This window comes from Trichophyton benhamiae, assembly GCF_000151125.1.
Source record: "Trichophyton benhamiae CBS 112371 chromosome Unknown contig01989.5, whole genome shotgun sequence".
NCBI lineage: Eukaryota > Fungi > Ascomycota > Eurotiomycetes > Onygenales > Arthrodermataceae > Trichophyton > Trichophyton benhamiae.
This window is the reverse complement of record NW_003315112.1, coordinates 1,107,415-1,130,046: the sequence shown is the minus strand read 5'-3', so window position 1 is coordinate 1,130,046 and position 22,632 is coordinate 1,107,415. Positions and strand designations below refer to the sequence as shown.

At 49.9% G+C, this 22,632-nt stretch overlaps 9 protein-coding genes across 9 annotated transcripts; 5 read left to right on the top strand and 4 right to left on the bottom strand.

Annotated features, from left to right (window-relative positions):
* Positions 1–836: 836 nt before the first annotated feature.
* ARB_05111 (uncharacterized protein) lies at positions 837–2,966 on the top strand (the record flags this gene model as incomplete). The annotated part of the gene is made up of 1 exon (XM_003016772.1): positions 837–2,966. One exon carries the CDS (start codon positions 837–839, stop codon positions 2,964–2,966), a length of 2,130 nt encoding a protein of 709 aa, XP_003016818.1.
* A 303-nt stretch (positions 2,967–3,269) lies between these two features.
* Positions 3,270–4,781, bottom strand: ARB_05110 (extracellular salicylate hydroxylase/monooxygenase, putative; the record flags this gene model as incomplete). The annotated part of the gene is made up of 2 exons (XM_003016771.1): positions 3,270–4,101; positions 4,186–4,781. The coding sequence occupies 2 exons, from the start codon at positions 4,779–4,781 to the stop codon at positions 3,270–3,272; spliced, it is 1,428 nt and encodes a 475-aa protein (XP_003016817.1).
* A 3,297-nt stretch (positions 4,782–8,078) lies between these two features.
* ARB_05109 (C6 transcription factor, putative) lies at positions 8,079–10,816 on the top strand (the record flags this gene model as incomplete). Its single annotated transcript, XM_003016770.1, has 4 exons — positions 8,079–8,308; positions 8,386–8,561; positions 8,616–9,130; positions 9,188–10,816. The coding sequence occupies 4 exons, from the start codon at positions 8,079–8,081 to the stop codon at positions 10,814–10,816; spliced, it is 2,550 nt and encodes an 849-aa protein (XP_003016816.1).
* A 530-nt stretch (positions 10,817–11,346) lies between these two features.
* Positions 11,347–12,826, bottom strand: ARB_05108 (DUF895 domain membrane protein; the record flags this gene model as incomplete). The annotated part of the gene is made up of 4 exons (XM_003016769.1): positions 11,347–11,545; positions 11,605–11,700; positions 11,772–12,409; positions 12,446–12,826. 4 exons carry the CDS (start codon positions 12,824–12,826, stop codon positions 11,347–11,349), a joined length of 1,314 nt encoding a protein of 437 aa, XP_003016815.1.
* Positions 12,827–12,888: 62 nt separating this feature from the next.
* ARB_05107 (uncharacterized protein) lies at positions 12,889–13,332 on the top strand (the record flags this gene model as incomplete). The annotated part of the gene is made up of 2 exons (XM_003016768.1): positions 12,889–13,014; positions 13,165–13,332. 2 exons carry the CDS (start codon positions 12,889–12,891, stop codon positions 13,330–13,332), a joined length of 294 nt encoding a protein of 97 aa, XP_003016814.1.
* Positions 13,333–14,739: 1,407 nt separating this feature from the next.
* ARB_05106 (N-acetylglucosamine-6-phosphate deacetylase (NagA), putative) lies at positions 14,740–16,089 on the top strand (the record flags this gene model as incomplete). The annotated part of the gene is made up of 2 exons (XM_003016767.1): positions 14,740–15,117; positions 15,169–16,089. 2 exons carry the CDS (start codon positions 14,740–14,742, stop codon positions 16,087–16,089), a joined length of 1,299 nt encoding a protein of 432 aa, XP_003016813.1.
* An 827-nt stretch (positions 16,090–16,916) lies between these two features.
* Positions 16,917–18,620, bottom strand: ARB_05105 (uncharacterized protein; the record flags this gene model as incomplete). The annotated part of the gene is made up of 2 exons (XM_003016766.1): positions 16,917–18,298; positions 18,371–18,620. 2 exons carry the CDS (start codon positions 18,618–18,620, stop codon positions 16,917–16,919), a joined length of 1,632 nt encoding a protein of 543 aa, XP_003016812.1.
* A 988-nt stretch (positions 18,621–19,608) lies between these two features.
* Positions 19,609–21,169, top strand: ARB_05104 (betaine aldehyde dehydrogenase, putative; the record flags this gene model as incomplete). Its single annotated transcript, XM_003016765.1, has 2 exons — positions 19,609–20,084; positions 20,146–21,169. 2 exons carry the CDS (start codon positions 19,609–19,611, stop codon positions 21,167–21,169), a joined length of 1,500 nt encoding a protein of 499 aa, XP_003016811.1.
* A 488-nt stretch (positions 21,170–21,657) lies between these two features.
* Positions 21,658–22,510, bottom strand: ARB_05103 (glucosamine-6-phosphate deaminase, putative; the record flags this gene model as incomplete). Its single annotated transcript, XM_003016764.1, has 2 exons — positions 21,658–21,963; positions 22,016–22,510. The coding sequence occupies 2 exons, from the start codon at positions 22,508–22,510 to the stop codon at positions 21,658–21,660; spliced, it is 801 nt and encodes a 266-aa protein (XP_003016810.1).
* Positions 22,511–22,632: the final 122 nt, after the last annotated feature.

Sequence of the window (22,632 nt, the reverse complement as noted above, 5' to 3'; positions counted from 1 at the left end):
ATGGTCCTTAGCCGCCGAATTACACGGTGACGTAGTACCGCTTCTGACCTTGGGCAAGCGGCAACTGAGCCAAAGAAATTGTGTGAAGCCGGTCTTAGCTGGTGGAGAAGGCCGGCTGTCTGGTACAAGGTACTCGTCTCGAGACCCCGCTGGGTGTTCATATGAGACGAACGCAACTGACGATCTTCCGCCGTCAAACCGCCGCACTCAAACCCGCAGGGACGTGATATCCCGGCCGTCTGGCCTATCCTGAGTCGCATTGAGAGTGAACAACGCACTCTGCATGCATCTTGCATGTTGATAAGATGAAGTCGAAAAGTACCGAAAGAGGCAAAAAGACGCGGCGCATATAAGGTTCACGCTTACTTAAGCTTTAAGCGCCAAGCTTTGCACCGTGCTGTAATTTTTGTATTAGCGCCGTATCGAGTGTGTATCTAATTTCAATAAACCCCACTCCGAGCTTATGTCATGAATTATGTCATCCTCTGTTTACTCGGTTGCTGGGCCAAACTATCAAAACAATCGCAAAAGCTCGCTTTTCTTTTCTTCATGCAACACAAGAGGCAGACAAAACTGGGAGATATATTACATTCACTCGGCCCATCAGCGACGCATCGCTTTTTTCATCACTTGATAGACTTTTGTGATATCCTATGCAGGATACCCTCAATGCTGAATTTTAAGTAACAACGCAAAGAAAAAAAAAAAAGTCACAGCAAACGACGGAAATATCGATTGTGACAATGGACTGTCCGCTGTCACCTCTATCACCTTCGAGACTCAATTCTCGTCCATCACACCTTCAGTCACTTGCTTCACCACTATCGAAAAGTCCCATGGGAGACGCCGAGGACCTAGATAACTTGTACTACGATGAAAACACCACACCATCAAAACAAACCAGGAACTCCCCTGTCTTTGATATTCACGAGGACCACCACCATGACCAGTCCGGCTTCCAAAATCCTCCTAGCTCTCCTTTTCAAGACTCGATAAATATTGAGTATACAGATCGACCGGACGAGGGACCAGCTGCGCTCTTTGACGCTGATGAGAGCTGCCATATTGAGCCCACACATAACCCATACGAAGATTACACCGAACATGACCTTGATATGAACGAGCAAGAAAACGTACCACAGGATACACCAGCTGACACTGTTGAGGCGGGTGAAACCCCCGAGGACAAACAAATCGTTGAACCAGAGTCCTCACGCCAGTCTTTGGCCACAGTTGTGGAAGAAAATACCCATGAGCACATGAGCATTGTCCGCCATCAAAACGAAGGAGATAGTTCTTTATGCGACAGTGTCCATGGTGATAACAGTGTGGGAGATCATACAAGTCTCAGTACCTTTTCAGCAGTGCCTAACGCCGACATGACTCTCTTTTCCAAGCTCAGAGACGACTCTCCACTTAAGTTTACCCCAAATGTTAGAGATCAAATGTCACAAGTGACTCCTAGATCAGCGAAACGAGCGTTGAACAAAAGAGAACCAGGCATGTCATCTAGCGAAACAGAATCATCCAGTGTCCCACGTTCTCCTGTACGGAAGTATATGCGCGTTGAGGATGACGCCAACCTTCTAGACTTTACGGACCAATTGGATATTCCCACCAACGGTACACTTGAGGGTCAGAAGTCTCCCTATAGGGCTCGACGAAACTCGCCAAGAAAGCCGGGGGAGAATTTTAGGTCTCCGAACAAGTTTTCTCTTCTTGACTTTGATATACCACCACCTGCGACTCCTCGGTCTATTCCTTCAATTACTCCTAGAGAGTTGGAATCCTTGAAATCATCCTTCTTGTCGCAGATATCCTCTCTAAAGGCTACTCTCAATGGAAAAGATGCCGAAGTTGCTAGCCTCAAAGACTCTGTCTCTGACGCTGAACGGCGTGTTGGAGAGGCATTGGAGCAGGTTAGGAATGAAACAGCTAAAAAGGAAGCCCTTGAATCTGAACAGGCTGAATGGGAAAGGAGGAGTCAGGAGATGAAAGATGTGTTGCGATCTGTCAAGGCAGAAATGGCTGACGGCGAGAGAGAAAGAGAAAAACTTGCTCATAGAGCAGAGGAGGCCGAGAGGGCCAGAGAACAGATGGAGGGAAAGCTGGTCGAGTTAGAAAGCCAGCTTTCGGCTGCACGGAGCAACAATGGTACTGGTACACAAGGCTCCGCTCAGCCGATCAACTGTGACACCAGGAGCTCAGATGAGACCGCCAGAGAAGTTCAAGATGCTGTAGAAAGAGTTGCTCGTGAACTACACGCCTTATACAAGGGTAAACACGAGACAAAGGTTGCCGCCTTGAAGAAGAGTTATGAAGCTCGTTGGGAGAAGAGAGTAAAAGAAGGTGAAAACAAGCTCAAGGATGCCTTGGAGAAAATCAAGTACCTTCAGTCTGAGCTGAATGGAGCAAAAGCTAGACTTGCTGATGAGGAGACCGCACCAGGGGATGCCACAATGCTTCGAGAGAACGAAGGCTTAGAGGCTGAGAAACGGGTACTGGAGGCCCGGATCAAGGGGCTTGAACAAGAGATGATATCACTCAAGAAAGATAGCGAGGCCCTACGCTCCGAACTCAAGGCTGAAAGGGCAGAGAAAGGAGAACTAGTTGCAGTGGTGGATGAGTGGCTTCAGATGCAACAAGATTCACAACCAGCCCCAGAGCCAGCAGAGAAACCATCTACTCCACCGTGTGAGGAACTAAATGAGGAAGAAAGAAGCGAGAAGATGCCTATTTCCCAGCCAACGCCAGCTGCGAGCAGCAGCAGCAGCAGCAATATTGGACTAAAGAGCTCTACCTCTTCCCGTCCCCGTCAACTTCCACAAAGCCATACTCCCCGAATCCCACGTTTTGGAGCTCCATCTGGCACTAAAGCCGCTCCCAGTGGCATCGCTATGGCGAAAACCCCTGGCCGAAGTGGCATTATGAGCTCGATTGAAAGAATGGGAAGAGGTGGCAATTGATTAGAAGCCCGGAACTACAGTACTAATCACGAATCTGCTTGCTAACCTTTTTATGGTCCTTTTTTTTGATGTTTATGAGTCTGATGCTTCTGTTATGTTGGTGTTTGTTTTTTTTGACTAGCTTGTCCACCTAGATACCACACAGCAATGAGATTTCCAGGTTTAATTAATTGACCAAAAAAAAAAAATTATATACGAGTAGGGAGTAGGGAGGTCCTATTATACAGATATATAAACCCAATTCGGGCTACGAGGCTAGGGTTGGGTGGGCAATCTTTCCCCTTGGACAAGTTCCAACGATAGCTATGACTTTTCAATGGCTTTTCGGGTTTCACTCTCAATATCATACGAATATATTTCCTTGACCCAAGGCGGAGCTGGAAAGAAACCTATAAACGGGTCATTAGTGCCTGTTCCCTTAACACCCAAAAGATCCGACTTACTCATAAGGTACATCATCAAATACATAAACCATTCCTGGAAGACAGAAAGATTCCGCTTCTGAATTTGATATTTCCTCGCCTGGTCGATAATTGCCTTGATCCGAGGCATGCGTATACCCATGAACTTCTTCGCTGCCCACGATATACTCGCCTTTCGAGCCTTAAGCGCACTCTCCTCGGAAGATTCCTGGCCTTCCTTGCCCAAGCTATGAGACAGTAATATAGAGAAACACTCTACATCTTCCATTGCCTGAGACACACCTTGTCCAGAAGTAGGTGGGAGAGCATGTGCCGCATCACCAATCAGTACAACTCCATGTCTTTCCCACGTAGGCAGTTCCGGCACAGTCCAGACAGGATACATGTTCTGTATATCTGCTGAAGCGAGTATTTTCTGCACCACGGGGCTTTTCCACGAGGCATGTCGGGATTTTACGTCTTGGATGATGGTGGCTTTGTCTATGGATTTGGTATCGGGACATTCTTTAGCTTCGTATGTAGACCACCACATTACCGTGTTGCCTGGTTTGAGTACTCCTTGAGGTATATGGCGATTTGGCTCATCCTTGTCACTGTTGGTGTAGCAGTAGCCGAAAAACCCATTTCCGCCGAAGACCAGGTTCATGGTACCCGGCTCGATTTGGTCGTGTAGTTGGTCAGCCGGGAAGAACCCGCCTACTCCAGCGACTCCTCTGAGGCATTGTTAGCTGGGCAAACTCATACTTGAGCAGATGGCCTCTTTGTTCATTCGGTAATATAGTCGAAAAGAGACTCACTCATAATGTGGTGGGTATCGGTCTTCCTTATCCTCCGGAAACAAAGCTGACTTAGTGACGCTCTTGAGTCCATCGGCACCAATGACTAAGTCTGCCTCTACATCTGGACTACCATCAACAAACTTGATAATATTTCGTCCATCTGGCTTCGCAACGACTGATGCCACTCGCTTGTTGACGACGATATCATCCGGGACACGATCTCGAAAGGATCGCCACAGGGCATGCCGACTCAACGAGACAGAGTTGATCTTTGGATTCGAGCCAGAGGCTTCCATCTTCATGAGATTCCATCCATGGGAGCTTTTCATTTGCTGGTATGCGTATGGGTATCCCATCCTAGTAATGGTGTGGTATATATCTTCATCAAGCCGTCTGACGCAGCTTAAGCCGTTTGGGCAGATTGCCAGTCCGGCACCCACGACGAAGCTCGAGGAATGTACATCTCCATCAGCATAGTTTTGTGGAGATGATGCTGAGGTTTCGTATGCTTCATAGATGGTGTATTCATGTTCCTCTCCGGCTGGGAGTCTCTTCTTCAAGGCGAGATAGACCGCACATCCACTGATGCCGGCACCGATTATTGCTATCTTCATCGTGGCAAGTAACTAGTTATCTGTTTGACAATGTAAATATACAATATCAGGAGGTCTGGCTCCGCAAGCATCTCGCTGAGACTCGACCATTTTATGCTGCAGCGAGAATGTTGCTGCCTTCTTCTTCTTTTGGTTAGTTCTGTGATGCTAAAAATAGGATTTGGAGAGAACCAAATTTTGGCCTGACGAAGGTTGATGATATTTGATTTGAACAGCTCATGTTCGTTCAATATCAACCACTATCTTTGATGCGACCGTCATTGATACAAAGAGAAGGCTCTGGCAGTGGAAAGGGCCCGCCAGGAAGAACAGCTCCTTTGGAAGCAGCTAAGTATGTAGTCGGGTCTTAGCTGGCCATATTAAGGCCCATGGCTCCGTCTTTGGACAGAGACCATCCTGCAAGCGAGTCACTGCTTGGGCTTCAAGTTTACTCCATAGAGAGAGCAATATAAGGAGCTATAAGAAGTACCGAGTAGCTATAATAATATAGCTGCAGATGACCGAGCTGATGTCACTGCTCTCGGGATACATTCTTGATCGGGAGCGTCTACCCAACCGCAGTTACATCCTATACCTACCTCGCTGCCTTGGAAGGCTAAGTAAGTCGTTAGCTGTGGACAGCTGTCTCTGCAATGGAGTGGTCGGGCCAACGGGTAGCCAGCCGGTGGCATTCCGTAGGCGAAATGAGCTCCCTCAAAAGCAATATCCTAGCCGCCCTGCCACCAACAGGGTCTAAAATTGCACTTTCACCAACCCTGAGGCTGCCGTCCCTCAGGGACTCCGTAACCAGTTAGCGAGGCCGATGCAGAGGCCCCTGGCCAAGGACCCCATAGCTTATCATTCGTCGTCACCCCAGACTTCGACATCGGCCGCTTTGACACCAACCAGCACTCGTATACCAGTTACTACTCAGCAGGAAACCATTTGAAAGCTACGCTTGCGTAACTACGACTCGGAGGAGGCCGTCGACGTATATAGTTCACCAAACCTGCGCTGCATGGTGAGCCGGACTGTCAAGTGTCAAATATGTAAATCTGCCTGCGGAAACTCACGACCTTGGCCGTCGTCGCATCTGCCGCCCGCAACGCCGTGACTCCCTGCATGCATGAATCCTCCATGGCCGTCCTCTCTCCTCTCTGCTCTGCTGCTTCATGCTGACACCTGTTCCATGCTTTTCATGCCTCTTCATGCTTTTGCCGCTGCTTGGTGCTGCTTGTTGCTTGTTGCTTGTTGCTTGTGGTGGTGGTGGTGGTGGTGGAGATTCCGATCTCGCTGCAAGCAATTGCCCTTCCGGGACTAGCAGCGGCTACGAGGTCATGTGCCGAACTTGCACCGACTTTCTGCCTTTTTCGTTTCTTCTGCAACGCCAACAACGCCAAAACAACGACATCAAGACTTTGGCAGACGGGCAGACGAGCATTCTGGAGCCAGGACAAGGAGCGACTGCCTGGTTAACTGTGACTTATGGACTGCCACTAGTTGGAGAGATGAGACGACTGGCGACTCGTACGGCGACTCGTGCGAGACAGAGAGTAAGGGCTGCTCGCGACTGAGGATGGCCACCTCGCACAGCATCAACTAGTTATCATCCTACGAGATGACTATAAGACAGTTCAGCTTCGATAGACGAGACTTTAAGGACTCGCGTCGTCAGCCAGGATGGTTGATGATGGTCGTTGGCGGCCGGCACACAAGAAAGGAGCATGGCCATTATTATTGAGCTTTTGTGACTCCCTGGCTGAACGGTGCCGTGATCCGAGCAAGGGTTGAAACAAGAGCTTGACAGAGACCGAACACATTCGTATTGCGGAAAGCCTACGTACGGAGTAAGCAATGCCATTTTGCGTTTGGCCACCAATCACAGGCAGAGGCTCGGCCGGAGGTTTCGCCGTCACCATGGCACTCCTGACCTGGTGGCAGACAGAAGGGGCCGCCACTCACTCCCAACGGCCTTCTTTCCGAGCCTCTCAAACTTGACCGACTTCTCACGAGCCAGACAGAACTGGGACTGGGCGATCGGGGTCCCTCTCCGCCTTTTCTGCTAGAAGCGTTTGGGTTCCTCACCCCCCTTCGCCAGCCCTGATATGGTGCTAGAAACTAACTCCACGAGGCGTGCTGCACATCTACAGGGGTGGAGCTTGGTCGTACAGGGTGGCATGCAGCTCCACGTCAAGCTTGCCTGTGACCACTTGACATTTTTTTTTTTCATGTCCGATCCATGAGCATTTTTAATGCACCACGAGGGGGGTATCCTGCATGTCGTCACTTACGCAGCCACCATCGAATATCTCCAACTTCTGGGGGGGTTTCTCCAACTAGTTAGTTAGTTGGCCCTTTTTACAGCCTTAAGGGGCAACTCAGAATTATGATTCATGGTTTGGGTTCGGCACAGTACCTGTCCCAATAACAATCTGGGATTGAATTCAAACACAAGGTAGCTTTGTCTTGACAGATTCCAGATTCCCAATTGCGGGATCTCGGCAGTATAGATCCATCGAAACGGAGTACTCCATAAATTACTTACTACGGTACTCGTACGCATTTTCAACTTTCGAAGATGGGCTTGGCCGATAGTTTGCACTCGCCCGGCCGGGTGGAAGATGTCGTGTGACAAAAACCTAGCGAAAAAAAAAAAAAAAAAAAAAAAAAAAAAAAAAACCAAAAACAAACAACCCCTCAGCAGCAACACCAGCATTGCTATCCCTAAGCTCGATCCAGGAACGTCAAAAGCTGGTCTGCAACACTTCTGTCTGTACATAACTAGGCGCATCCCCAGAAAGATTAAGGACATATTCCGAACTCGACATTCGCCGGGGGGGTGAACCCGTCTTTTCTGAAGCGTTCCAATCTCCACTAAAGAAACACAACCTTCCCCACTGTCCAAGAAGATTATTTCCCCAAACTCGAATTGCTCTATAGTTACAGGGGTCTGGGGAAGAAGTATAAGTACGGTCTCGCCCCATTACTGGCCAATAATGCCGTCCCCCCCTTTTGCCTGTGTATAAGTCCGAGAAACCTAGGGGCTATGACGATGTCTTGAAGTTCGAGGCCTCCATATATTAGAAAGCTCCATCCCACCCATACCCCACGCTTGTTCTGTTCTTGACATTTTTCTTCCTTCCAAGCAAGTTGTTGATACAGACCACGCCCTTTTGTCATATACACTCGTATACTTATACGGAGTACACGTCCGCTTTTGCTGCTTCTCATTCTGTTCATGTTTCTACGCCTGTAACCATCATTATCACCGTCCCGCCGCAGTTCATGCAATAACACGTTGGGACACTGTTCTTCGTCATGGTCTCGTCTCCCGAATCTCTAGACAACAATTTGTCTAAGAATAAACGCAAGTCCAACGCGGCCAGTTTACAGAACTCGGCTCGCCCAGTCAAAAGAAGAGCATCAAAGGCTTGCTGTTGCTGCCGGGCTCGCAAAGTTCGTTGTGATGTTGTTGAGAATGGCTCTCCATGTACCAATTGCCGTCTAGATGATGTCGAGTGTGTCGTTGCAGAGAGTAAACGCAAAAAGTCAGTAACCGCTGGACTTCACCACCAGTAGACCGAAACCCTTCATGAATGGAACGCCAGCTAAAAGGATTGTATAGGAAACATCATGTCGAGCTTGCGGTGGAAACACCGAAGGATTCGTCGCCGGATCATTCATCTATATTCGGCAACAAGTCTGATTCTAACAGGCTGTTCCCGTCTCTCTCTGATTCATGGCCCTCAGTATCGCCGGGAAGATACCCAGAGAACGAACAGCATGTGCCTCATATGATATGTGAGATACCCTCCTTCTATCCCTGTGTGGCTGTTACTAATGAACTCTGTTAAGATCAAACCCAGAAGAGACAGCGTATGCAAGATGAGGAAAGGAGGAGACGGCTATCGAGCAGCACAACTATCAACTCTCCATTTCTCTACACCGTACCACCGAAGGTCACAGCTACGCCTTTGATATCTACCGGGCTTGGACAGATGCGCTCCCCACCTCCTCGACCTTCCCCCAGGAACAGCCTGCCAGATTATATCCAGCCTCTCCCATGTAAATTCTTGACGGAAGACATCGACTACCTGGAACGAAAGGGGGCCTTGACTATCCCCAGTGATTCTCTTAGGAACGAGCTGCTTAAGAGTTACATCCAATACGTGCATACGTATATGCCTCTACTCGACCTGGACGATTTTCTACGTGTAATCATGCGAAATGATGCATCAAGGAGATTGAGTCTTTTGTTATTCCAGGCAGTTATGTTTGCCGGAACTGCGTTTGTCGATATCAAGCATCTACAGGCTGCTGGGTTTGGGTCGCGGAAGGCTGCTCGCAAAGCTTTCTTTCAAAAAGCAAGGGTGTGTATAGAATAATTCCACGGGCAACTAGAGAAACCAATTACTGATTTGACATAGCTTCTATATGACTTTGATTACGAGTCCGATCGGATATCTCTTGTCCAGTCGATACTTCTCATGACGCATTGGTATGAAATGCCGGATGACCAAAAGGACACATGGCATTGGATGGGCGTTGGACTTTCTCTTGCTCATACCATCGGCCTCCACAGAGACCCGTCAACTTCAAACATGGATGCAAAACGACAGAAGCTTTGGAAGAGAATATGGTGGAGTACCTATACCCGCGATAGACTCATTGCTCTGGGGATGAGAAGACCTACTAGAATAAAGGACGAAGATTGCGACATGCCCTTGCTGACGATTGATGATTTTGATATCGCCCCCTTTTCCACCGAAGTTCTTCAGGTTCTAGGAGACTGCGAGTTGACCCATAACGTCAGGTATCAGAAGGACCTTGCCATGATGTTCATTGAGAAAACGAAATTATGCTTGTGCATCAGCCACGTCCTGTCAGCACAGTATTCTGTGCTTGGCCATAAATTTGGCGGCACAACCGAAACCACTATGATGTTGGTGCCGAAGAAAACTGCCACAGAAGCTTGTGAAGTTAGAGCATGTGATATTGAGCTTGAGAGTTGGAAATCCGGACAGCCGGATGTGACCGTGTATCGCCCTTCGACTTCATGGAGCTTATCTCGTGGAGAGGAAGTGCTTCACCTTCACCGTGGCCTTCTCCAGATGATCTATTTGACTACCCTGAGTGCCCTACACCGACCACAAGTCCTACCGGCTAACTCTACGACCACGATCGAAGCGGAACTACAATCCTTTTCTCGAGCGAAAGTCAGACTTGCGGCGGTGGAAATCACAAAGGTTGCTCAGGAGCTACATACTTTGGATTTGACGCGATACCTCCCGACAAGCGGAGTTACTGTTCTCCTTCCGGCTGTCATTATACACTTACTCGATATCAAGTCAAGTGACATCAACCTGCGATCTGCCAGCCTTGGACGATTTTATCAGTGTATGCAAATCCTGCAACGTCTGCGCGAGATCTATGCATCTGCCGATTTTGCAACCTCGTTCCTTGAAGCCGCTATCCGTAAAGCAGGCGTTCACATAAACATCGAGCCAACGGAGCAGGAGAAGCAGCCACAAAGGGTCAAACCCGAACAACCAGTGAACACCCTTACGCCCCCGCCAGATCCGAGCCCAGAATGCTTCATAGATCCAGTTTTGTCCCTAAAGTCCGACCTAGGTAATGTCGAACAGCCCGTCGACACCAACAACTTTGGAGTTGTTGTTTCGACGCCGCCAAATTCAGCAAGCAGTGAGAATGGAAGTCTGCAAAATATAAGCCACGATCCTACTGTGGATGATATTTTGAACACCAGCACTGATCCCTCAGAGCCCAGTCTAGCTGAATTCATGACCCTCGCCCACGAAGCGGATATTACTCAAAACGACTTAGATGCGTTGATCAACTTTGACGAAAACACTGCTACAGATTTCTTGACTACAGATGATGCTATCAATGCTACCTTCACTCTACCTGAGCTTGGAGATGATTTTATCAAGGGAGAATTTGATGATAACGATAAAAAATTAGAAGAACTCAAGGAAATTGAGAGTACGGATTTGGGTATGGATATAGACGGTCAGGCTTGGCTTCACGACCCTTAGAGATAGAGGATATGATACGATGATTATGTATATAAAATACTCTTAGAAATGTCCCCTGTTGATGTCCTTAGCTGTCCTTGGTTTAAGTACTATTCCTCCTCCTTAGAATTATGTAAAGAGTAACCAGGGAAGTACTCCATATTCCTATGTGGATTACTTCTACAAAGTTTCTGGGTACTTAGGCCTTGAAGTAAGGTTAGCAACAACCCTTAAATCATTGGATATAGGATTGTCCTTAAAACTACGGTGAAAGCGAAGGAGATTTATAAAGCAAATGTTTTTGGATTTTTCATCCTTAGCTGTAAGAAAGACTAAGGGCTAGAACAAACAACTTTGATGGCTTCTGGCAGAGGAAAAAATTCCAATGCCCTGAGCATAAACATGAGGATGAAAGATCAAGATAAAGTCATCAAAACGGGACTTGTATCAAAGAGTAAAAAAAAGAAGAGAACAGCCTATAGCTGTAAGGGTAGTAGTGCTTAAGTATCAGGAGGCTTGATGGGGCTGAAACAAAAGCTGTAAGTGATGGACTACCTACCACGCAGCTCCATAGCAGCAGCGGTGGAAACTTCCTCCAGGTTCTCATCGGAGAACTTCAGATCTTTCATAATATCAGTGATGTCTTTGATTTTCTTCCAGACAACGGGCGCGGCGATGATCAAAGAGCTTGCAAGGAGAGCCCAGTTAGAGATGAACATCGCGCGGTAAGAGACACCGAGACTATCAATGCTATAGACAAATTTGTTAGTGATACATCAATAGTATGTATACAAAGATAAAATACATACCGCCACGCAATAGCTGCACCAGCAGATTGAATGCCTTTGTAGAAACCAGCGAAGTTGGCAAGTTTGCGGGAGTTGTTAGTCAAGGCACCCATGAACCTATTCAGGGATAGAGATTGTTAGTCGTTATAGGACAAGTTAAAGAGAGTAGGGAGAAAAAAGCAACATACCAGTAAGCACAGGTCTGGAAGGCAGCATCATAGAATCCATAGAGCATGTAGAGGACCATTGGTTCAGCATAGTTAGGGTCAGTCCAGTCCATACGGTTGGTCTCAGTGACATCAGCACGGTCATATTGTTTCTGATTGAACCATCCATCACCCCAGATCGCCATAGTAATGAGGAAGAGGGAAACGAGAGCATAGCGGGCGCGGATAGAACGACGAACACGAGGAGCATCAAGACCATAACCAAAGACAAAGGCGCCGATCATCTGGGAAATCCAGTAGAGAACATTGTTCAAGGCACGAGTACGGATGTTGAACTTGGCCAAGTTGACGGCATTGAATTGGTAAGTGGTAAACCAGTTGCTGGCAAAGAACATGGGGAAGAGAGCAATAATGTACCAGTCAGACTTAAGAACGGTGACAAGGCCGATGAGTTCAGATTTCCAGGATGGGTTCTTCATGAGGATGACACGGGTGCCATCTGAACGCTTGATGTCTCTAGCATTGACAAGAGCAAAGCCAAGGAGAAAGCCAACAAACATGAGGACCATGAACAAGATATAGGTGCTATCCTGAACAGAGTTGGACTTGTTGTGAAGGTTATTGGCAAGGGGAACCTTCGAACAGAAGGTTAGTGTTCGCTATGGATTGGATGGCTGAAAGGGGGGATTACTTACCAATGAGCCAATGACACCGCCCAAGTTGAAGATAGCCCAGAACCAGGAGATGAATTTGCCCTTGGAGTACTCATCAGGGTAGCTCATCATGATAGTTCCCTGAGCAGTCCAAAGACAGGCGGCACAAACACCGAGGAGAGCTCCAGCAAAGATGAGAAAACCAGCATTCTTGTTATGGTTGTAGGACAAAATAGAGGCAACATAGAGAAAGTAACCGAATCCACCAAAAGTAAGGGTGTAGCGAAGACCAAGCCGATTGGCAATGGAGCCTGCAAAGAAGGCCACAACCGCAAAGGTGCTGTAGAGGGCAACATTGGCTTTATCGATATCCTGAGGGTTAACAAGACCACCTGCACCAAGGCCACTAACAGCATTGAACATGCCAGGGCAAAGGAAGCAGACCAAGGACACCAAGATAAGCTGTGCCACAGGAGATGCAAACCATGGGGTATAGAAACGGCCAATTTTCAGCTGTCGATACATCCATCTGGGACCATTATGCTGGTAGGTTCCCACGGGAATGGCTGCATCCGGACCAGAGGCTACAGAAGTCATCTTCACAGGAGACTGTATATGCGTGCTAATAATCAAAGGAAGGTGATATCAGCATCAGTCCGGACCTTATGGGATTAGAATAGATTGTTTACCTTGTGTAGAGAAGTTGTAGAGCCGTGAACGACGCGTTTAGTAGAGCAGAAAGGATGATAGACGGGGTGTAGAGAAAGAAGAAGGTGGCTGAAGGAGAAAGGAAAAAGGAAGAAAGGAAGAAGAAGTTGATGGTTAAAGAGATTCAAATAAAGAGGTGGGAGTGTGTGGTAGAAGGTGAGAGAGGAGGACAGAAAAGAGAGGGCAAAAGCAGTAAGCGAAGAAGTGAGAGCTCAAAGTAGAGGATACACATAGGAATGCGAGGAAAATAGCGCCAAAAAGCAGGCTATAGAGTGCATTCTACATGGTTCCTCACCTCACTTTGGAAAATGGGGGCTGGGCTCTGTCCTTAGCGCCATTTCTATAGCAACAGGACAGAGAGGAAGGTGAGAGTGTCATGTAAAGCAGCTCACATCATTCTACCAGGACAGCTAGAATGTTCCATAAGACATCTGATATCTAGGGTATATCATTAAAGAGTGGCAGTTCCTCTATGGTAGTGCTCTTGGTTACCATATTGATGATATTCACTTTCTCCCTACATTTACTGTGGACGTTGCCATCAACTTCAAGTCAAGATAGACGGAAGATATCGAGGGTATCAAGCAACTTCAGACTATACAGGAAATATCCCAGTATCTATATGAGTTATAGATAGATGGCTATATACCAGAAGATATATGCATGCCAATGCATATATTGAAATGGCACTTGGTATCAAGTGGTTATCCGCGCGTCTAAGTCAGCAGCAAGCGCGCCTGGCTCGGGCCAACCCCTGGCCTAGCGCCCGCGGTTATCTGGGGTATCAAAGCTTGCCTTCAACTCCACAAAGAACAACCTCGTTCTCGGAATAATAATAATTTATTGGGAAGTATGGGAACGCCTGCTTGGGGTATATCAGCGACAGTAACGTCCGCCTGCTATGGTACCATCCGCCCTCCATAATGGTTATCGCTCCAGGATCATCCCCCCACCACATATCCTCGTCTACACGCCTACACCACCAGCTTCTCCTTTGGGTTGCAGAGCGTCTGGGGTGATATCCTCCCATCCCATCCATCTTGCCCCTTGCCCGCCCTCGCCGTCTCGTTCTGCGACGTCAAACTTCCTTTTTCCGTCTTTGGTTGCATCAGGTGTCATGTGATCGCTGAGTCAGAAACCTGGGATACCGTGGTATTTATCGTATTTTTGATTCTGCGGAGTTACCATACGATACCGTCTTTAAAACCGTATTGTCTGTGTTTCGCGTATGGACTCCACCCAAAACGGCGAGGAAATAAGGTTCTTATGTCGCATTTATGACTTCATTGCTTGAACAGGCAGAGGGCTGTTTGGATGCGACGGCAACTTCGAGGCTCTCTGCCAGATGGAACAGAGGATGGCCCAACCTAGGACGGCGACAACATCTGCTCCAAGGTAAGCCGCCTATTGGAGGAAGATGGGGGCCAATGAAGGGAACTCCGGGAAGGCAAACAATACCAGAGACATATAATCTCGTACATTCGTCCCATGGGGTTCAAGAGCTTTGTCGTAGTTCGGTCTTCCGACTACCACCACACACTTTCAAATCAAAAATATCTTGACCCTCTGCCTGCCTTCTTCTTCATAAAGGGTCGCGCATCTCTGCTGGTATAAGATATATCGACGCCATGCCGTCGATTACCAGAGAAGTCCTTGCTCCCCGGGTCACCAAGTTTACGAACTGCCGTGTACCCAACGGGCAGAAGCTTATCGAACAAGATCTCTGGGTTGACTCTGTTTCTGGCAAGATCATGCAGGGCCAACATGCCTTTTATGAAGATAAGGTGTGTCCTGATCAGGTCATTGATCTGGGTGGACGTATCCTTGCCCCAGGCTTTATCGACGTGCAGATAAACGGGGCAAACGGGTTTGATTTCTCGGTCCCTCAGCCGACGAAAAAGATGTTTGATGATGGGCTGAGGGATGCTGCGCAGGCATTGGTGAAGATGGGAGTGACATCATACCTACCCACGGTCACCAGCCAGAGTAAAGAAGTATATCCAAAGGTAGGTCGTCCTCCGTTTAACTGGGTATAACGTTGACTAACATTGGACAAGGTCCTACCATCTCTAGGACCATCTGGTCATCGCCGTCGGGCAGAAGATGGCGCAGAGTCCCTCGGCGCCCACGTTGAAGGTCCGTTCCTCAGCCCAGGAAAGAATGGCATACATAATCCCGAAGTCCTCATCGCTGCAAACGACGTCAACGACCTCATCCAGTGCTACGGGCTAGAGAACTTCTGCAAGAACCAAACTCCTCCAGACCGCATGCCTATTAAGATGATAACCGCCGCTCCCGAGGTGGGCAACATGTTATCTCTTATCCCGACAATCCAGTCACAGAACATCCTCTACTCGATTGGCCACTCGGATGCAACATACGAACAAGCCATGGCGGCAGTTTCAAAGGGAGCAACCATGATCACACACATGTTTAACGCCATGAGACCCTTCTACCACCGTCATCCAGGTATCTTCGGTCTTCTGGGCCAGTTTGAACAACATCGTCCGTTCTATGGTATCATTGCGGATGGAATCCACTTGCATCCCACCAGCATCCAGATAGCATACAACGCCCATCCGGCCGGCATGATCCTTGTGACGGATGCAATGAAGCTATGCGGTATGCCTGACGGTGTCTACGAGTGGACCAACGGAGACCGAATCGTGAAGAAAGGCGCCATGCTCACTCTGGAGGGATCAGATAAGCTGGCCGGAAGTTCAGCCACTTTGATCGAGTGTGTGAACAACTTCCGCCGATGGGCTGGAGCCAAGACCGTCGAGGCGATTGCTGCCGTTACCGAGACTCCGGCGAAGATGTTGGGTATAATTGATAGAAAGGGTACCTTGGCCCCGGGAGCAGATGCAGACCTTGTGGTACTTGGAGAAGACAGACCTGCTGATGGAGGTATGGGCACCCTGACCGTTGACCAGGTGTGGAAGTTCGGTGTCAAGGTATTTGATAAGGAGAAGGCTTGAAGGAAGGCTCGAAGATCTGGTGTCTACCCTTGTATTTCATTTTGCATTGACACTCGCTTGCATTGATTTGTGTTTTCCGGCATGAACGCATGTTAAATAGCTACAGTTTACATCTAAACTTGATTATGAGGTTATGATAGATGACAAAAGTGTATAATAATAGATGATATTCAGCAACAGCATTGCATCTTTCCTTCCCGTAAATACGTTGAATTCGGCGTCAAAATAAGGTCACTTTTATATACCGTCTAGCCTGATTGGGACTAGCTTGTACAGCACTGTCCGCTAGTCCCAAAGAAGTGCTGTTCCAGAAGCGGCAAAGTCAATGCCGAAAGTAGTTAGCGCCAGGTGCTCCCATGGGACAAAAGGAGGAAAATATTTTCAGTCTAACCATATTGAGAACACGGCCAGGTCCGAAGACGGATTTTTCTTTATCGATAACAAAAGTGGGTCTTTTTATAACCTAATTCCGGATAAGACGAGGCAAATCAACGTATTTTTTTTGTAACGTAGTACATCGAAATTCTTAAGAGTTACCAGTGTATTACCATCTATCTATCCATCATTACCATCTATCAACTTGTTGGCATGTGAGCCTTCACTTGATACTGCAAAGGATGAAATTGTATAGACATAACATTCGTTATTGCTTCTCTATATATCGAGGATCTAATTCTGGATCCCAAAGCCAGGGAAAAATGTTAAAGGAAAGGAAAAACATGCTGCCCGGATGGTATATATATATTCAAAAATGGGAAAAGACACCAGAACCGTTTTAGATCATCCGAACTCGTTAAAATTGGATGGTTTTCGTCGTGAACAGTGGTTTACAGACGAGAGGAAGATGGGCGCCATCCTGCTTCCTCGGCAATCAGCTCAGCTGCGCGCTCACCAACGCCCAGGACAGTAAGCATGGGGTTGATGCTAGGCATGTCAGGGAAGACGCCGGCGTCTGCGATTCTGACATTCTTGAGTCCACGGATCTTGAGAGTTGGGTCGACAACGGCCATAGGATCGTTCTGGACGTCACCCATCTTAGTGGTGCCAGCAGGATGGTAGACGGTGTGATGGACTGATCGGCCGTAGGCGCTCAATTCCTCGTCTGTGGTGGTGGCTGGGCCCGGGGCGACTTCACGCTTGATCCATTTCTTGAATGGCTCTTCCTCAGCGATCTTACGGGCTGCCTTGAGACCAGCTACGATGGTAGCAGCGTCGTAACCCTCTGGGTCGGTGAAGTAGCGGAAGTCAAGGGCTGGCTTGACGGTTGGGTCGGCAGAGGTGAGATAGAGTCTGCCTCTGGAGCGAGGGCGGGGGATGTTGGGGGTGACGCAGAAGGCGTTGGCGGGGACGTCATAGCCCAGACGGCCGGTGTGGATGCCGAATGGGATTTGGTAGCAGTGCATCATGATATCGGCGCAGTCACCGTCGAATCCGGCTGCGTTGATGGGCTCGCGGCGAAGGAAGACACCTGCATCGGAGTCCATGGTGGTTTGGTTTGGTGGAACGGGCTGGTTGAGCTCCCACATGATGATGCTTTCGGGGTGGTCGACCAAGTTCTCTCCCACACCAGGTACGTCCTTGACGACGGGGATGGAGAGCGCGGAGAGCTGCTCGCGTGGTCCAATGCCGGAGAGCAGGAGGAGACGGGGGGTGTCGATTGCGCCGGCGCAGAGGATGGTCTCCCGCTTGGGGCAAAGGGTCAGTTTGGAGCCTGACTGGAGAGTGACGTTAACTCCGGTCACGGTGTCTCCGCTGACATTAACCTTGGACACCCAGGCGTGAGTCAGGACGGTGAGGTTGGGCTTCTTCTCCGCTCCGCTGAAGACGGGGTGGATGTAGGCAACGCTGGCGCTGCTGCGGCGGCCGTCATCCGGGTTATAAGACACCGAGAAGAAGCCGGTTCCCTTGGTCAGTCTGCCCTCGGAGCGAATGGCTCTGTTAAAGTCGGGAATAATAGGGACATTGAGCGAGGTCGAGCAGGCCTGCACCCAGTCCTTGCAGAGCTGGTTGCGGTGCCTGGCGTGGATGGGCTGCACGGTGTTGCGGAGATTATCGATCACACGAGTGAAGGTGTCGAAGCTCCAGCCCTTGCAGCCTTTGCTCTCCCACACTTTGCAGTCGTATTCAAACGGACGGAAGGAAATTAGGGTGTTGTGGCTTGAGCAGCCTCCCAGCACCTTTGCCCGAGAATGGCGAATGTGGCTGTTACCTGCACATATGAATGTCAGCTTCTTCCCGCTCGTTAAACAAGTTACTTCGAGTCAATGCCTGCAAAACTCACCCATGGGCTGTTCGGTCGTGCCATAGTCATAGTCGAATTCACCGCCCAGCAAGCCCAGCCAGTCCTTCAGCTTCAAAACACGGTCGTCCATGTAGTCGCTAGGGCCGGCCTCGATGAGCAGGATCTTCTTCCGTGGAAGATACTCTGCCAGCCTGCTAGCAATCACACAGCCGGCCGTGCCACCGCCAACAATGACATAGTCGAAGCTGTCGGCATCTGCCGGGGCAATGTGAGTGACTGGGCTGGCCATTTCAAACAGGTGTATCGTCGAATCTGGGTAGGCAAAGGGAAACACTAAGCGTACTCCGAGTTTGCGAAGTCGGCAGTTGTAGTTATCCAAAAGAGCGGTGCGAGCAAGCCCCTGGCGGCAATGACTTTAGTATCAGGAGGGATGGGAACAGGCACCAGGAGAAGAGGACCCTGAGGCGGCGGCTCCCCTGATATATATAGAGTCCTATAAATGACCTGATTCCTTCGCCCGCCCCCGTCCACGACGGAAGGGTAGGGCAAAAAAAAGATAAACTGCTCGCCGAGAAACGAACTCTGGATAACTTCCAGCTCGTTTTCTCCATCGACCTGTCCCTGCGGCACCAATCACGGCCATCTTGCAGCGTCTCCACAGGCGGCGAGTTGGAGATCGAATCCCTGGCCACCGGAGTCTCTGGACATGCTTCCGCGCCATCGCTCGCTGCGAGAGCTTGCACCGGGCTGGACATGGGGCCTTCGAGTGCGCAAATCATGGCATCGAGCTGGGTCAAACGGCGCTTCGTATGGCCAGCAATTGTCCGGAGTCGATGCTGGGGTCGGCAGCGATCTAGCACAGGGATTCCGTAGACTGCCCCCAATTGACCACCGACCACTACTGAAGGCCGTCGAGGCAGCGGTACGGGGGAGGCCGTTAGGGGACCCTCTTCCGCCCTTCGTTTTCGTCTGTTTCTGACTTTTGCGCCTCCTCCACTTGTTCCGCTGGGTGGGATGACGGTGTCGCCAGATCTGCCCGGGCGATATATGGGCCTGTCCCCTAGGGTTGCGCTGAAACCGAGACCTCGGAGATGGCCCTTTTTTCGCTTCTGCTTAATTTCCTCGCGGCCAAGACGAAAAGGAAGCTGCTCGCATGCAGAGTGACATCACCGTGAGGGGCTCTTCGGCTTTTGCTCGATCTTAAGCGGTGTTGCTGCTCGTCCGCATTGCTGGCTGTTGCTATCGTTGAAGTTGTTGCAGTTGTTGCAGAAGTCGAGATGTCGTTCAAGCCGCAGCGTCTCTACTACGACGGCCAGCCGCAGGCCAGCACCTCGAACAAGACGTTCCAGAGCGTCAACCCGGCGACAGAGGAAGTGCTCGCTGACGTCGGCGTGGCCTCGAGCGCTGATGTCGACCAGGCCGTGAAGGCAGCGCAGAAGGCGTTTCCGGCGTGGTCGAGGACGCCGCATGTTGCCCGCGCCCGCATCCTGCTCAAGGCCGTCCAGCTGCTGCGCGAGAGGAACGACGAGATCGCCCGGGTCGAGACGGCGGACACGGGCAAGCCCTTCTCGGAGACGAGCACGGTCGACGTGACGACGGGCGCGGATGTGCTGGAGTACTTTGCCAGCATGGTGGCCGGCGGCGGGCTCAACGGCGAGACGGTGCAGCTACGAGACGACGCCTGGGTCTACACGAAAAAGGCGCCCCTGGGCGTGTGTGCCGGCATTGGAGCATGGAACTATCCCATACAGATGTGAGCTGGCTCTGCTTACCATATTTCATCCTGTCGCTGACTACCTGGCTGATGTATATAGAGCGCTGTGGAAGTCGGCCCCCTGCCTGGCTGCGGGCAACACGATGGTCTACAAGCCCAGCGAGTTCACTCCGCTGCACGGCGAGATCCTCGCAGACCTGTACACGCAGGCCGGCCTCCCAGCAGGCGTGTTCAACGTTGTCCACGGCGCAGGAGACGTCGGCGCCTATCTCACCGCACACCCGGCGATCGCAAAGGTCTCGTTCACCGGCCAGGTGGCCACCGGCAAGAAGGTCGCTGGCTCTGCGGCCGGAGGCATGAAGTACGTCACCATGGAGCTGGGCGGGAAGAGTCCCTTCATCGTGCTGCCAGACGCCGATCTAGACAGTGCCGTTGACGGGGCCATCCTAGCAAACTTCTTTAGTACAGGCCAGGTCTGCACGAACGGGACTCGAGTGTTCGTTCCCTCGAGCCTGAAAGCGGACTTTGAAAGCCTGCTGCTCAAGAAGATGCAGTACGTCCGGGCCGGCGACGTGATGGACCCAGCTACCAATTTCGGTCCCTTGGTGTCGGATGTTCACTACAAAAAGGTGACGGACTACATCAGACACGGCATCGAGCAGGACAAGGCCAAGTTATTGTACGGCGGGCTCGAGAAGCCCAAGGCCAGTTCACCTTCTGCATCGTTTGACAAGGGGTACTGGATCACACCCACCATCTTCACCGACTGCCGGGACGAGATGAAAATCGTCCAGGAAGAGATATTCGGCCCCGTCATGTCGATTCTGTACTACGAGACGGTCGACGAGGTGGTCAGGCGAGCAAACGAGACACCTCTTGGTCTTGCCGCTGGCGTCTTTACACAGAACATCAACCTTGCTCATCGGGTAATTGACCAGCTCGAGGCCGGCATCACATGGATCAACTCGTGGGGGGAGTCCCCGGCTGAGATGAGCGTGGGCGGATGGAAGCAGAGCGGCGTTGGCGTTGAGAACGGTCGACGCGGGATCGAGGCTTGGGTCAGGACAAAGAGCACCCTGGTTGATATGAGCGGTGTGGTAGCGACCAGCTTTACGAAGCTGTAGCTCCCTAGCTAGTCTTAACTACCCGGATGCTGCTTGCTGATCCAGTTGGTTGACTCGGCGATATACCTGGCTTATAGGCGGGAGACGGCTGGCTGGAGTAAACAGACTAGCACACCGCTCAATATTTAATTCAATGAATATAGTTTAAAAAATGACTGCAAAAGTGGTAAATAGTGGTAAATAGTAAAAGGCAGATAAAAGTGACCAATTTCTAAGGCTCCTTTCTGTTGCAAATGCTGAAATAAAAAAAAATATGTGCAAACGGAACGCTGGACGGAACGCTAAACACATGCAAAACACATAATATACATCAAACATCACACGTAAACCACTCCAAACACACACAAAGACTAATAGACAACCCAGGTACAGACTAATTTGGATGTAATGATAAATACTACAATGCTATGTTAAAATGACCGAGAAGAAAGATAAAGAGACCAGCCAATACTTCACTTTCGTCCCATCATGCATTCAAATCATCAATCTCATCCCTGTGTGGGAATTCGAGAACCCATGCGGTCGAAAATCAGATCTCCGCCACGGGTCATGGTTTCGTCCAGGCCCGCAATAGCAGAGTCGACGATGCGCGAAGACATGCTGTCGGGCGTGAGTTCGTCCGGATCGCTATCTTTGGCATTGAAAGCAGTGTCGATTTTGAGGCCCTTTCTCGAGCTGACGGGGGTGCCGAGGTCTGCCGGTGGAGCCACGGGCACGTATGGCTTTGTGAATTGAACAAGGGGAGGGCCCTGAGTGCGTGCGTCCGTGCCGGAGAGCTCGATGCTTTCAAAGTACTATCCATATTGTTAGGTTGTATTTATATAAGGTGAGAGTAGGCGAGCATACCTTGACTGTTTTCACCTTTAGCTCGAGAGTTGCATCTTCATCAGCTACGATGAGAGGGTGCTGGTGTAGCTGGAGAGCGGAGAGGGTCCACATGTGGTTAACGCCTCCTTCGATGCCCTTTTGCAGGGCCTTAGCCTTGTGCACGCCAGTCACGACGATAACAACCTCTCGCGCATCCATGATGGTTTTGATGCCGACTGTAAGTGCAGTGCGAGGCACCTGGGAAAGATCATTGTTGAAGAAACGGGAGTTGGCAAGGATGGTGTCGTAGGCCAGGGTCTTGACTCTGGTGCGTGAACTGAGACTGGATCCAGGTTCGTTGAAGGCAATGTGGCCGTCTGGACCAACTCCACCCAGGAAGAGATCTATGCCGCCGGCTTTGGCGATCTTTGCCTCAAAGTTTTGGCATTCTTTGGTAAGATCAGGAGCATTGCCGTCTAGAATGTGGATGTTTCGGGGTGGTATGTCGATATGGGCAAAGAGATTGTTGTACATAAAGCTGTGATAGCTCTGCGGATGGTCCCGGGGCAGTCCAACATATTCATCCTAACACTTTAGTTTAGATCTTTTTCTATGTAGTAGAGACGAGTAAACATACCATGTTGAAAGTCACCACA